At 36.4% G+C, this 14,081-nt stretch overlaps 1 protein-coding gene across 6 annotated transcripts in view; it reads left to right on the top strand.

Annotated features, from left to right (window-relative positions):
• Window positions 1-14,081, top strand: part of SEMA5A (semaphorin 5A) — a 312,014-nt gene that overhangs the window by 224,278 nt on the left and 73,655 nt on the right. For all 6 annotated transcript variants that reach the window (XM_071736701.1, XM_071736699.1, XM_071736695.1 and 3 more), the window contains exons 12-13: window positions 183-390; window positions 9,328-9,445. In XM_071736701.1, the coding sequence (XP_071592802.1) occupies window positions 183-390; window positions 9,328-9,445 (326 nt within the window). The remainder of the gene's footprint in view (window positions 1-182; window positions 391-9,327; window positions 9,446-14,081) is intronic.

Here is a 14,081-nt window from a genome sequence, read left to right on the forward strand (position 1 = left end):
CAGAAAACCTTAATGGCTGTGTTCAGGTTCTTTTCACTGTATATGAGCAATTTAAGGAAACTCCAGTCAGAGTATTCCCATAAACATCTGGCGTGGGACAAAGATTTGTGCAGTTAATGACACCAAGCGGGCAGAATTGCTGGTATAATTTTTAGTAATTAATTTTCCTTTCACCTTTGCAGACTATGGCACTATTAAGAAAGTTCTTGCCCCAATGAACCAGACTTCAAGCAGCTGCCTGCTCGAGGAGATTGAACTCCTGCCAAAAAGTCAGCGAGAGCCCATCAGGAGCCTTCAGATACTGCACAGTCAGAGTGTCCTTTTTGTGGGCCTTCAGGAGCATGTCATCAAGGTCCCCCTGAAGAGATGTCTCTTTTACAAAACATACAGGTATGAATAATCAGCTGGTTTTATTTGTTTGGAGGAAAAATTATTGCAGGAGGGTGTGGGAAAATGGCTGTGATGTAGGAATCCAAACTAGTTACATCTCTCATAAATGACTTTCTATGTAGGCTGTTTATCAGCAGCGTCTCTGACTCCTTGTATTAAATTGTTAGGACTAGATGAGACTCTCAGGGAACTATTTTGATATTTGTGTGTCCTACAGCTTCTGAATTGTGAAATTAAATAGTAAGAAATGTTTTTTATGGAAAACAGATATCTGATAAAGTGCAGCATAGCTGCTGGATTAATATATTTGAAACTTGACACTGGGATTAATATAAGGTGGGTTTTTTTAAACTGTATTATAGCTGAGTAAAGAATATCTGTGAGTTCAGAAAGAAAAGCGAATTGGATGAGTTGAGAGTTAAGACTAGTTGAAAAAGTGGGTATTTTAAAGGTAGTGATAACTCAGGAAACCTTATTAAGTGTAAACATTCTAATAGGTGAAAGTGTTATGCTGCTGAAGGCTGTTCAATCAAACAAGAAGAGTAAGTTTAAAATTATGACTTGGATTTAGACTGTCTTGTGGCAATTCAGGAATTAAAAGTTCAGTTTACAACTTTCTCTTTTGGTTATCTAAAAGTAACTCTGGACTGTGAAATATATGCTATTATAGAATGTTATATTCATCTAGTTAGTTATATCCTCCCTGTGTGGTTCTAACTTAAGTGTGGTTCTGGTAAGTCAGTACAATTGTTCTGTGTCACATAGAGCCAGTGTGATGAGCTTTTTGAGAACTGTGAAAGATGTATTTGGTTGTTTAGCTTGTTTTGGTTTCAGCTTATTTAATACACATTCCTTTGAAAATCTGGGCTATTAAAGGAGGAAGAAGGGCTGCCAGTTGCCTTTCCTGGCTGCTGCACTCAGCTTCATGGAAATGCTTGTGCAACAGAGAGATTTTACCTACCATGAAAAGCAATGACCATTAAGGGTTGTTTAGATGTGGTAAGGGGGAAATGGTCTAGAGGAGAACTTTGTAGAGTTAGGGATGATGGTTGGACTTGATGCTCCCAAGGGTCTTTTCCAACCTGAAAGATTCTATGATTTGCAGGTAGAGATGTTTCTGGCTGTCAGAGGGACCATGCACACAGTCACAGCAGGGAGGTGACTGCAGGGTGTACACAGCTGTAAGAGCTGTGGCTCAGAAGTAGTGGAAGAACTTTTCTTAGGGACCTAGCCATGCAGGAGGCCAGTGAAAGGCTATTGGGTTGAAATCAAGGTATAAAGAAAAGCTGTGCCCTGGAAAACAGGAGTAGGCCAGAAAAGGGGAGTATTCTCCATATTATAGTTCTTTACCAAGCTATTTTGCTTATACTGTCTTATGTAGCATATATTAGGCATTTCCTGGCAAAACAGAACTGATAGGAAACTCAAAGCCCCATTGGAAGCCCTGAAATGCTTGTTTTAAGGAGAAGTTATATATAGGCAAGTCTCTGTTTCTAGAATTTTGTTGGTTTAGAGGACAACATAGGACCAAGTTTGATCTTTCTTTGGTTTAACATGTTGAAACAGGGTGTGTGGTAGTCCTGTAACCCTTCTTGGTTTGTGTCCTTCTTCACAGTAAGTGAAGGACATACAGTGGGAGGGGTACATGCATGCACGTATAGTTGAGGAAGGAAAAGGTCTAGTGACATATTCTTATGCTTCTCTTTTTTTAAGTATGACACAACTAAACCATTCTGGTTGTATATTCTGGTTGAACATGTTTCCCTAAGCAGATGTGTTTATTTCAGGAAAGGAGGTCAGGCTGATATCCTGTGTTTTCTTAGAGACTGTGTATCCATGAGGGCAATCAGAGACATAGAGACCTCAATGATATTGGTGTCCTGTGGGTACACCAAGCCTGCCCTCCACTTGAGACATTCCAAGGCTGGAACCTTGTCATACCATACTGTTCATACCATATGAGAGGCATGAACTCCAAAATCCAGAAAGGAGACTTCCAGATGACCTGCATAGCTGGCGCCTGTGTCAAGACCCCACAAGGTCCCTGGAACCGGTGCTTTTGTCAGGACATTTTCAAGGTGCTTAAATGCTATCCTAGCTGCACGGCCTTAACATGGTTCTGCTCTTGCAAGGTGGGATTGTTGTATCAAATCATAGACACCATGCATGACTTCAGGCTAAGGCATTCCTCTCCTTCTGTGAGCAGTGGGGTCTAAGTGTATTTAAAAAAACAAAACAAAACAAAGCAAAAAGTGATGGTGTTCCCACTCTACTGAGTAGAAGAGTAGTTAAGTGACTGAAATCCTGATCAAATGATAGTTTATTCCGCAGCCCAGAGTTATGTGAAGTCTTGTTTTCTATTGAAATTACTTATGTAAATGGAGATAAAATTATTCCTTCTGTTTTTTTTCAGTTGTATCTTTGTAGTTGCATGACTTTCCCTGTAATACTTAAAATCCATTGCACCAAAAGGATAGCTGTGCATGCTTTCCTCTTGGCTAAAAACTTCACCAGAAGTTCCAGCTCTGTTTTTTTAGAAAGGAGAGGATTTATCAATGTGATTGAGATAAAGTAAGGCATCTCCCTGTCATCTGTCATTAGGGACTCAGGTCACTTGGAAAATGCAGACATGATCTTTGTTTTACCCATCACTTAATTTTGCTTGACTAGTTTTTTTTCCTGGCTTATGCTCGATTTCAAGCATATTTGGTTCTCTACATGTGGAGAGAGTATAGATACCTTACTTGGGGCTATAAATTTCACTAGGTAATGAGACATCTGAAATTAGCCATTTTGTTGCTGGGTGCTTTAGTGATCACATATTTGTTATATGATGCCAACTATTACTTCTCTACTCTAGTAATGTGTCAATAGAGTAATGGGTAAACCTTACCTAAGGTAAAGGTTTGGAGTGCTGAATTAATTTTTTTTTATTATTATTGTTATTTTCATTTTATCTATTCACATTTATCATACTTAGGGCTGTGTAATTCCACCAAGGCTATATTCTGAACCTCCATCAATAATAACTAGCTTTTTTTTCCCAGGTCAAGGGCATGTCTATTCTTTAATATGTTTCATATAATTATTAAAAACTAGAGCACATTTGTGTATAAATAACATCCTGAAAAAGGCTGAACATGTGCTCATCTGCTCTGTCTTTTTGTGTCACTGACAGAGTGCTAACCTTCTAATATTTTATAATTTTTTTTATTTAGGCTTATTGCAAAGCTTTCAGACAATATAGTTTCAGTCCCTCTGTTGAGCATCTTGCACAAGCTCGTACCTCAGTGTCAAGATAATTTTCTTAAGATAGTCTTTTCTTCTTTGTCCTTGATTATTCCTTAGTTTATCTTCATGTGTGAGTCTCTAAAGTATGAGGTTATTGTTTTTGTTTCTAATTTATTATGTCTCCTTGGTTATCATTACTCTGATATGCTGTACATATTTATCTAATTCAATTCTATTTTATCTATTTATCAAATTTTCTTGTAAAACAGTTCCTCCACCTCTTCCCTTTGGTGGAGTCTTCTGTGACATGATGTTGCCTCTGACAGACATTTCCTCTAATTCAGGACAGTCCTGTTCCCCACCAGATCACACCTCATTCCCACAAGCACATCAGAGGCTCTTGAAAATATTTTTTTACATGTGGAGGCTAATTTTTTTATTATAACCTACTTCAGATCGTCCTGCCCTGGCAATGGGGTTGGGCTCAATGATCTCTCAAGGTCCCTTCCAACCCCTAACATTCTGTGGTTCTGTGATCATTTTTATTTTGGCTTCTTCGTTAACCATCAGCAAAACAATCTGTAGGTAAACAAAAGATAACTGTTGCAACAGAGTACTGAAAAAGGTACCGTGTTAACTAACAGAAAAAACCCCAAAAAAACACTTACTGCAAATTTGGTTAAGCTTTGTTTAATTCCTAGAACTGTAGCAAGACTATTGGATTAGGTTTTTCAACCACTGTTGCATTGCTTCATCTTGCCTTAGTTATACATGCTGCTTCCTCAGATGCACTCTCCCTCCCAGTACAAACCTTTTTTCCTGCTAAGAGAACATTACATACATTACATAGTAGAATAATTATTTGTACATACGAGAATTATACAAGGTAACAACAAGCAGTATCTAAACTAGTAATAGGTGCTAACATGTCCAGAAGAAATTACCAGCATGTGGAACTGTTTTGAAATAATCGCTCCAGAATTTTTAGATATCCAGGTGGATTTTCTGATTTCAGACTATGCAAGCCTTATTCCACTTTAAATCAGAGAAACGCTGCTGCATTAGAATGTTGGAACCACATGAGGACTGATCTGAATTAGTGAATCCAGAGTAATATTCCACAATCAGCATCCTCATAAAATTTTCAGATTAGGATAAATGGTAATCCTGGCTACAAGACTAGATTATAAGCACACTTAAAAACTGGGAAGCATTTTTTTAGGTATTAGATACCTAAAACTCTACAGTTGATGGTAACTGGAACTAGGTACGGCATAGCTATTTCAGGATTGAAAGGGTTAGGAGACTGATATATAATCTGTTCTTCAAAATGCTATATATAGGTAAAGACAGAAAAATGTTACACTTGACAGGCTTAGAAGATGCACCCATCTCTTATGTTTATATAGTCTCTGAATGAAATGCTGCAGCTCAAAAGGATGCCTGATTAGCACATACAATGTATATTGATATGGGAATATATTCCCCTGAAAGAAGATTTTAAAATCTCTTTGAAATCAATGGTAACAGGATATCTCTTTTAATCTTATTTTGTTCTTCAGAGCATACATATCAAATTCTTTTTGCTTAAAGCTGTATGGGGTTTTATATATATTTTTTCTCTGATGTTCATTTCTGCTTTATTTTCTGTATGAATAAATCATCTCAAATGCAACTAAAGTAGAGCAGTTTTGCTAGCCCACTCAGTGATTATTATAAAATAGCTGAACAAAATTATTTTTAATTATTTCTGGCTTACTTTAGAGTTAAGTGGCTTAAGAGTTCTGTTACTATTGAGTCAAAATCCATTGGCTAAGAGTTGCATGACAGTTAGAAGTCATGCTGAACTATCACAGACAAATTATTGCCACAGCTACCCATCATTTATGTTTGGTAAAATATGTGAAATTACAACATCAAGGAAAATTAGAATCAATCATTAGAAACCCAAAACTGCTAAATGTTTTTTGTAGAGAGTGGTGGATCAACAGGATAGGTTGCACCAAGAGTCTTAGAATGAACCAACTAATTTTTATTCTTGCATTTCATTTGTGCACAATATTGTCTGGTTTAGCAGAGCTGAGATGAAATTTGTGAGGTCTCAGAAATGTGGGAATACCAGACGAAACATTCATTTTCATCTCTGGTGAATTTGAGAGGTCAGATAGACTTCCAGAGACAAAGTGGCAAATACATTATCCAGCTCATGAGGACACTGCAAACTGAAAGACTTAACACTGATTTCAAAAATTATATAATAAGGGATCAAGATATGTAGTGATATCTAATTTTTGACTTTTTATGCATTTTATACATTTTTATACAATTTCTCTTACACTGATGCTGTTCCTCTTACTGCTGTCTTTTGGGAGAGAGATTCATTAAAAGAGTTAAAACAATATGAAATTTTCATTGAGGGAGAAAAGTAAGGAAACATGGCTATAAGTTAATAATAGTCACTTTAAATTTCACATTTCCTATAAAATTTTGGGTATTTTCAAATTTGCAAGCTTTATTCTGTCCTACTTTTCTGTCTGTAAACTAATTTTTTTATCTGTTTGGTTTTTTTCCTTATTTCTCTCATTTTTAATCTAGGCATAGAAGCTCAAAATAATTAGCTACTGTTATTCACACATTAAATTATCCCTCAAAGGAAAAAATGGTTTTAAAAGGTGACATAATTAAGCAAATATGGATAAAAATTTGCTCCCATATCATGTCTCTTCTTTTCATTTAAAAAAAGAAATTATATCCACTTTTTAGAGATACTGGGGATCTAAAAGAATGAAATTAGAAAACTTTGAGATTTGAGACAGGGAAGAGTACAGATAATGACTGTTGTGACAATAACTGAGGACAGGGCAACTGGTTAAGCCAGGTCCTGCCTCATTTCCTGAATATAAGATTTCAAAAAATTAAAGCTTTTACAAAATGAGATATATCAGATGTAATAATGAGTTTTTCATGTGAGGGATGTTTCTCAGGCAAAATTTCCCATTGCTTTGTTTGGATTAGTTCATGGGTTTCCAGGATTAATTTTTACATTGTGGTGTAAAAAAAAAAAAATATTATTGAAGACTATTAATGCATCTCATTTTTGGAGCAAGTTCTTCACATTTAACCTCTTATCTGCTTGAGTCTAGCTGAGTTATTAACTTCTTTACATCATAGTTTTCATATGCTCAGTGAACCTCCTTAACTAGCTAATTTATGGGAAGATCCACCTCATGTTTGTCTTGCTGCAGTGCTCTCCAAACCTAGTCCCTGACTGAAATGGGAATGTTCAGTGTCCACAGAGTGATGGCTTTGATCCAGCAATGCAAGGGCTTTTTAGTATTTTTAAAACTGTATTTCTTCCATAAAACTGGGAACTTTTCTGATACTGAGAAGGTATAAGAACAGTTGAAATATGCTATTAGTGCCTACTTAAACTTCTTAAAAAATTGGAATGAAAGGTGCAAGACATTTTAATTTGTCTGCGTGGAAGTAATGTGAGAACAAAAGCATAAGAGGATATGGTGTCTAAAGGCATAGCAGGAGAAAGACCAGCTTACTCCCAGGAAAGAGAGAGTATTGTTCTATCTAAAAAGATACTGACTTGTAAAATATTTGATTTTTCTAATAAAAATTGTCTGGAAATTAATGAGTGCATTTAAAAATATGAGCACTTAAAATACTAGTGAAGTTAGGGAAGGGAGTAGTTCTACTTTGAGAAAGAGCACAGCTGCCCATTGTGCATTTTGTCAGCTTTTAATTTTTTTTATATTCTTTTTTCATAAAACGTGCTTTATCAGAGATACTCTGAAGAACACTGAACATCTTGTCTTCAAGCACTGGAAGACCAAGACACTTAAAACTTTCCATAATTTGCACTGAATGTCCTCCTCACTCTCTAGATAGTTAAATGGAAACATATGTAGCCTGAGTGACAAAAATGCTAAATGCTCACAGCTGCAAGAGCCATCACTGGGAACTCTCTTCTGAACACTGAATCCCCTAAACCAAAAGCTTTATCTTTGGACTGGTGGCCTAATTAGGGGAACCTAGGGAGTTTTGGCTATTGTGTCTCTTACTCTGTGCCCACTTTTTAGGTGGGAGTTATTCCATGTAGTTGCCAAGTGTACTGTAGAAACTAATTTTTTGAAATCTATAAGGATTAAGAATCCTCAGTGATGGTATTATGGAATAGCGTGCTAGGAAATTAGTAAGTCTGCATGTTGGCTAATGTTAGTGTGGGACTACGTGAGAAATGTCAGAGATAAACAAGTATGAATAGAACACACGATTTGTGAGGACAGAGTCACAGAAGGACTGACACTGACAGAGGCCTCTGGAAGTCATCGGGTCCAACCTCCTGCTCCAGCAGGGTCATCTACAGCCATTTGCCAAGACCATGTCCAGATGGCCTTTATTATCTTCAAGGAAGGAGTCTCCAGAATCTCTCTGGGAACTTGTGCCAATGCTCAGTAACCATAGCAACAAAAGTGTTTCTTGATGTTCACAGGGAACCTCCTTTTTTCTTCAGTTTATTGTACACATTGCCTCTGGGCCTGTCACTGGGCACTACTGGAAAGATTTTGGTTTCACCCTCCCTTGAGGTATTTGCACATATTGATGAAATCCCCTTTTCTTCTCCAGGCTGAACAGTCCGAAGTGTCTCAACCTCTTCTCATAGCAGAGGTACTCCAGGCTCTTGATTTTCTGTGTGACTCTTCACTGCACAGATGTGATGTGAACAGACAGGAGAATGATTAATGCCCATGGATTAGAGTTTAAAAAGAACGACCAACCAGTCTAGCATTTTTTATAATCTAGACAAAATGTTTGAATTGATTATATTTCCATTCTATGGAAATATATTTCCACTAACATCCTCTGATATTTATGTGTAATTTATAGGTGTTTTTGCAAATGTTAAAACGATTATATTATGCATCACTATGATGGGTTTTCCACCTCCTTTCTTAGATGTCTTTAGCTATGAAGCTGAAGACCAGACTGGACTGGTAATGCTTGATCTACTAGTACCAAGAGAAAGCTTCTATTTAATAGAGAAAAGAACTTCTAGTTTTGCACAGTGGGTCCATCAGTCTTTAGGAAGCTGGACTGCCATCCCTCTCTCTCTCTCGCTTTTTTTTTTCCTCCTCATGTGCCGCTTGGGAGGAGGGAATGTCTAGGGCAGCATGTAGTATGTAATAGGTGTGATGACAGCCACCAGCATCCCTTTGAATTTATTTCCAGGAGTTCTATAGTCATGTAGAAAAAAAATCTGAGGGTTTTCTAATTAATTTTCAAAGAGTAGACGTTTTCATCTGATTTCTCACAAAGATGATAACTTTAGTTCCAAAACTGATAGAAAAGACTAAGAACTGTAATCCTGAAATCTTTTTTACTTGTAGTAGACAACATGCACATTTTATGAACTGCTCTAATTCTCTAATAACAAAGTGCTGTAATTAGTCTTGATGACATATGAAAAATGCAACCAGAGATTTAGCTATGCATTTAAAAGAAATCCTAGCTTTATGTAGGCATTCAAATTACTTTTTCTTCTGCTTTGTTGTTTTATCTGTGTATACCACAAAGGAGATCAATTTCACTATCTGTTTCAGGCCTGTGAAATATGAAAAGATGCCACATAGTTTAGAGATCTTTGGGCAGTACAGATGAAGATAAATGTTCATGTTTTCTGATTTTTATTCACAGTGCATGCATTGGATCCCAAGACCCTTATTGTGGCTGGGACATGGTGATGAAGAAATGCACAACCCTCGAAGAAAGTCTGAGCATGAGTCAATGGGAGCAAAGCATTACTGTGTGTCCAGTAAGTCCAAATACATTAATTTTTCACTGAAAACCTTTGATTCCATTTGAAGTTCATTAAAATGAGCTGGTATTGATTTTTCCAACTCAGAAAACTACATTTAATGTCCTTTCCCTTAGGCCTCCCTGACAGATTTTAACAGGATGTTTAGTTTCTTTTCTGTTTCATATCGAACTACTTAAATGATCAAATAATTTATAGTACTTTTGAAATGTAGTTGGGTTTTACCTGTAATGTCTGTGTTTCCATCTTGATAGCAAATGTTGACTAAGTTTAGAGGTATTTACGTATTTTCCTCTGTGGGATTTTTCTCCATTTTGGACTTTCAAAAAATTTAATTGCTGGTGCTATAATATTTTCTTTTAGGATCATTATTGCTAATACAAATGGCCATATAGTATCTTTCAAAGTCCATGAACTGGAAAGGTGAATTGTGTGAGTTAAGTATCACCCACATAAGTGACAGGACTGATCATTACAGTAAGCTTAGTATTAATATTTCCAGGGGCTTAGTACTCTCCTTTAAAATTATTTTAATAAATTTCATATAGTAAAAAAACCAAATAACAAAGTTGACTTATATCCCCCATTTTTAAATGTGATTCCATTTTTTTTTTAATATTGATTATTCTCCCTCTACTCCAAAGAGCACAAAAAGGTTAAGAAGGATCTTCCTTATTCTACTAAGCTCTTTCCTTTGGAGTCTCATGCTGCTTTGTCTTTGCCTTCTACCCATGAAGAGGAGGCCTTTCCATCTCAATACTGTTTTTATTACTGATAAGGACTTTTTGAACTTGTCCCCTCTCTGCTACTGTAGCCCGTGCATCTATGAATTTATATTAATACAACATCCATTTTCTATTCTCCATGTGTTTAACAGGCTCCTTTTAACATTTTACTGACATGTCTCTCTTTAAAAATTGATTTTGTTTAATGAACTATAGCTGTGTGAAATTAACATAAAATTCTTCCAACTTTCACTGGTGATCTCTATACATAGTGTGTCAGCCTCATAGGTTCAAATCACTAAACTGATTCTGAGTTCCTTGAGAACCAGCTCCTGTGTTCTGACTTTCTGTGTTTGACATTAACTAGTAATTTTTTTAGCAGTATCTTGTCCTGGCCTTTTCATCCAGACTCTCACATAGTGGCCTAATAAAAAAGGCTTCATTGGATTCATTTGCATTAGCATTTTAGCTTGAATCTGGAGCAGCTTTGGGGCAAATGATCTGATTTTTCTCATCTACTGTTCTTTGGTTCACATCACAAAGCAGTCTCAAAGCTCATGAGCCACATTATTTTCAGATGAAATTAAACCAAAAATGTGCTCCAGCTATCACTAGGTATTTGATCTACAGTTAGAGTGAGTCCAAAGTAGTCTGCAAAATACATGTGGTGTACACGTCAGGTCTTCAACACCGTCTCATTTTCCAGATTTGCAGTTTATGTGCTTACCACTTGCTATTATAGTCATAGCTACTGTTTCACAGAAACTCCTGGATTCAGTCACTTTTGCAGTCCTTGGTTCCCTGGTTGGCAAGTAAGTCAAGGCACTGTACAGTATATTTATTTTCAAGTACACAGAGTTTATCGTATCTCCCTGTAGTAATCCCACAGGGTAATGTGGTTGTGTGGAAGGTGTGCCGGTGGCTTGGTTGGCTTGTTGTATTAGGTAGGGTTACTGGAGTGGGTTGGTTTGTTGATACTTGTTTGAGCAGCCTGCTTACTGCTCAGCCTTTTCATTTTGGCATTAGTCCTTTTTGTCTTTCATAGAAAAAAAGACACGAGGCCAAGAGCGGGTGGAGGGGGAGGGAGGAAGAGATTAGAAAGCAGAATCCAATTCTATTCTGTTCAACTGGAAAAACAATTATTTAGTATCTATTATAAGACACTTGTGTAGGATATGACAGCCTAGTCAAAGCAGGGGAGTACCAAAGGATTGCTCAGAAATTCACCCACAGCTGTGATACTGACACTGCATATCAGGGATTAAAAGATTTAGTGAGCATCCAAAAGAATTTGGAATTAAGATTGAGATTGCCTAACATAAGGAAAAAATTAGAATTAACTTTCTGAACTGAAATGTGGTTTTACCACTTCACTGCCTTAAAACTCTGAACTCAAAATAACACATTATTGAACAGATTTGAAACCGACATAGAAACTTTCTGTTAGAATAAACTACTATATTCTGTCAAACTGCAATCGATTACAATTTTGCTTAGCATGTCTTTCAAATATTTGTTTTTATAGCATTTTTATGTGCTGTATTCAGAGGTTGTATAAGCCAAGTTGTAATGAATTTTACTTTGAAGGCAACTGAGTTATGTGCCTCTTTTACAGTTGCTATATTCAATTAAGATAATGTTTCAGGCAGAACATAACAGAATATTAGAAACATTCCGCCCTCCCTCTTTTGGTTTCAGTTGGTTCCACTCTCTTAATTGTTAGTAAAACTGTAAGTAAAACTACACTGGTCTTTTAACACTGTAGAAAATTTGTCATATTAATTCATGAGCAGTTTCTTTTAAACTTGGATCAGAGAGAGAGGCCTGTTTATATACTAGTTTAGCCCATAATTAGAAGTTCAGTTCTCAGTTCGACCTGAGAAATTATTTCCTAGATATATGAATTTCCTGTTCATATGTCTGAATATTTATTTGCATGCCATCTTACAAAAGAAAGGGTACTGGGAGAGGTAGCTAAGCATTTGTTTTAATGTGTTTCTAAGCTTCAAAGATCATTAGTGACACATGCAGATATTTTGATTAACTTGCTTTGATTCATTACTCAAGCTGTTTTTTTTAGATTATTGTTTCTGTTGTCATGAGTAAACCAATTGCGCATGAATATAGACAGCAATGAATGCTATGGCACATGTACCTAGTTAGAGCTTCTTCCAGTTGGTCAGATATACCTCTTATTTCTCCAATATTCTTTTGTAATGAAGGTTCATTGTATTGCCAAAATATTTTCTGATGCCACCACTTGTAATCCCTCACATAAAAATACAGCATTTGACATTATCAAAGCATTTTTACAAGGAAAGTAAAACCATATTTTTTAAGTTTGTTTGGTTTTTGGGTTTTTTTAATAAGTTTTTGTTGTTGTTTTTTTTTTAAATACGTAAGTAGACAACATGAAATTACTTTATTTTCACAGCTGCATGCAGGGAAAGAGTGTATAGTATGGGATCTTACCTGAATTAATTAGCAGCTTCATGTAATATTCCGAGCCACTGAATTCTGCACAAAATTATCTCAAACCAAAGAGCTTATGGCAAGTTTAAGGAATGGGTCACTGAAGATGTGACCTTGACTCAGAGTGCAGAGGCACAAACCAGGAAGATGGGGTGAGTGCAGAGAGACTCAAGACAAAGAGGATTGAGATTTGGAGGACATTAGGAGGTAAGAAGGGACTTTGAGGTATCTGCAGAAGGGAAAGGGTGACAAAAACAGGGTGGTAGAAAGGGAAAGCAGAGTTCAGCTGTGCCAGCTGAGTTCAGCCCTATTGTCTGATTGATTGTGACTTTCCCCTTGCGGCATGTCAGATGGTGAAAGTTTAATAGGCATAGGTTCTACTGAGGGCTAAAAAGGCTCCTCGTTAGTACATTTGGCTTTCTTATCATCCTGGGGTGAAATTGTTTGATATCACTTGGGAAAGGGAGATACTACTAAAGTGACAGAGCAGGTGAGTCATAAGGAACAGCAGAGACTGCAGTGAAATGATCTTTGCAGGAGTAGGGGAGAAAAATAGAAACCTGCCAGCAGTGTGTCCTTCTGATCTTAAGCTTTCAGCTACACTTCATGAAGACTTTCCCTGCCACTTGATATAAATTATATGTACATAAGTTATATATTTGTGATATATAATATATGTATATGTAATATAGACAACTGTATCTTTAGTTTATAATTATAGGTGCAACAATAAAGATGTTTTGGTGCAAGATAGAAATAGAAAGCAGTAAAGACACTTTCACATCTCTGCCACTAATTGTGTTGGGAACATATCATTGGTAGTTTATGGGCTATACATTTGTTAGGCCAGCAGTGTAAGAAACAATGGGTTTACTTGTCACTTAAGAAGAAGTATTTCCTGTTGTCTTATGAAAACCAGCGGTGTATACTCTGCATAAGCAAAGATCAGTGACTTATTTTCAATAAACCGCTGTCAGCAGAATTTTGAAATTATGAATTATGGTTATGTCAGTTGTAGCTGGCAGAATATACACATAGCTGTTCTGTGGAGAAGCTATATCTGTGAAAAATAAATCAAGAGAAATTTAATTAATTGTGAGATTATAGAACCCTTACCACAATGGAAAGAATCAGGCAGCATCCAGCATGTCAGTGGAAACATATCTTGTGCTGTATGTGAATCTTTTGTGACTTTAAATTATTAGAGAAATGTGTACTTCCCTCACCACTCTTAAAATTATTCAATACTACAAACAGCAAAGGGAGACAGCATTTCAGATCATTCATGATCATTCATCTAGAACTCTAGTTCCTATTTCAATATATAATTAAATCTAATGTTTAGAGAGAGTCATATTTAAAACCACATTTCACTTTTTATGACATGGTGCTATATGATATGTGCCTCAAAAGGCTGTTGTCAAAAAAAGACACTT

Source organism: Heliangelus exortis, chromosome 2 (genome assembly GCF_036169615.1).
Source record: "Heliangelus exortis chromosome 2, bHelExo1.hap1, whole genome shotgun sequence".
Classification (NCBI taxonomy): domain Eukaryota; kingdom Metazoa; phylum Chordata; class Aves; order Apodiformes; family Trochilidae; genus Heliangelus; species Heliangelus exortis.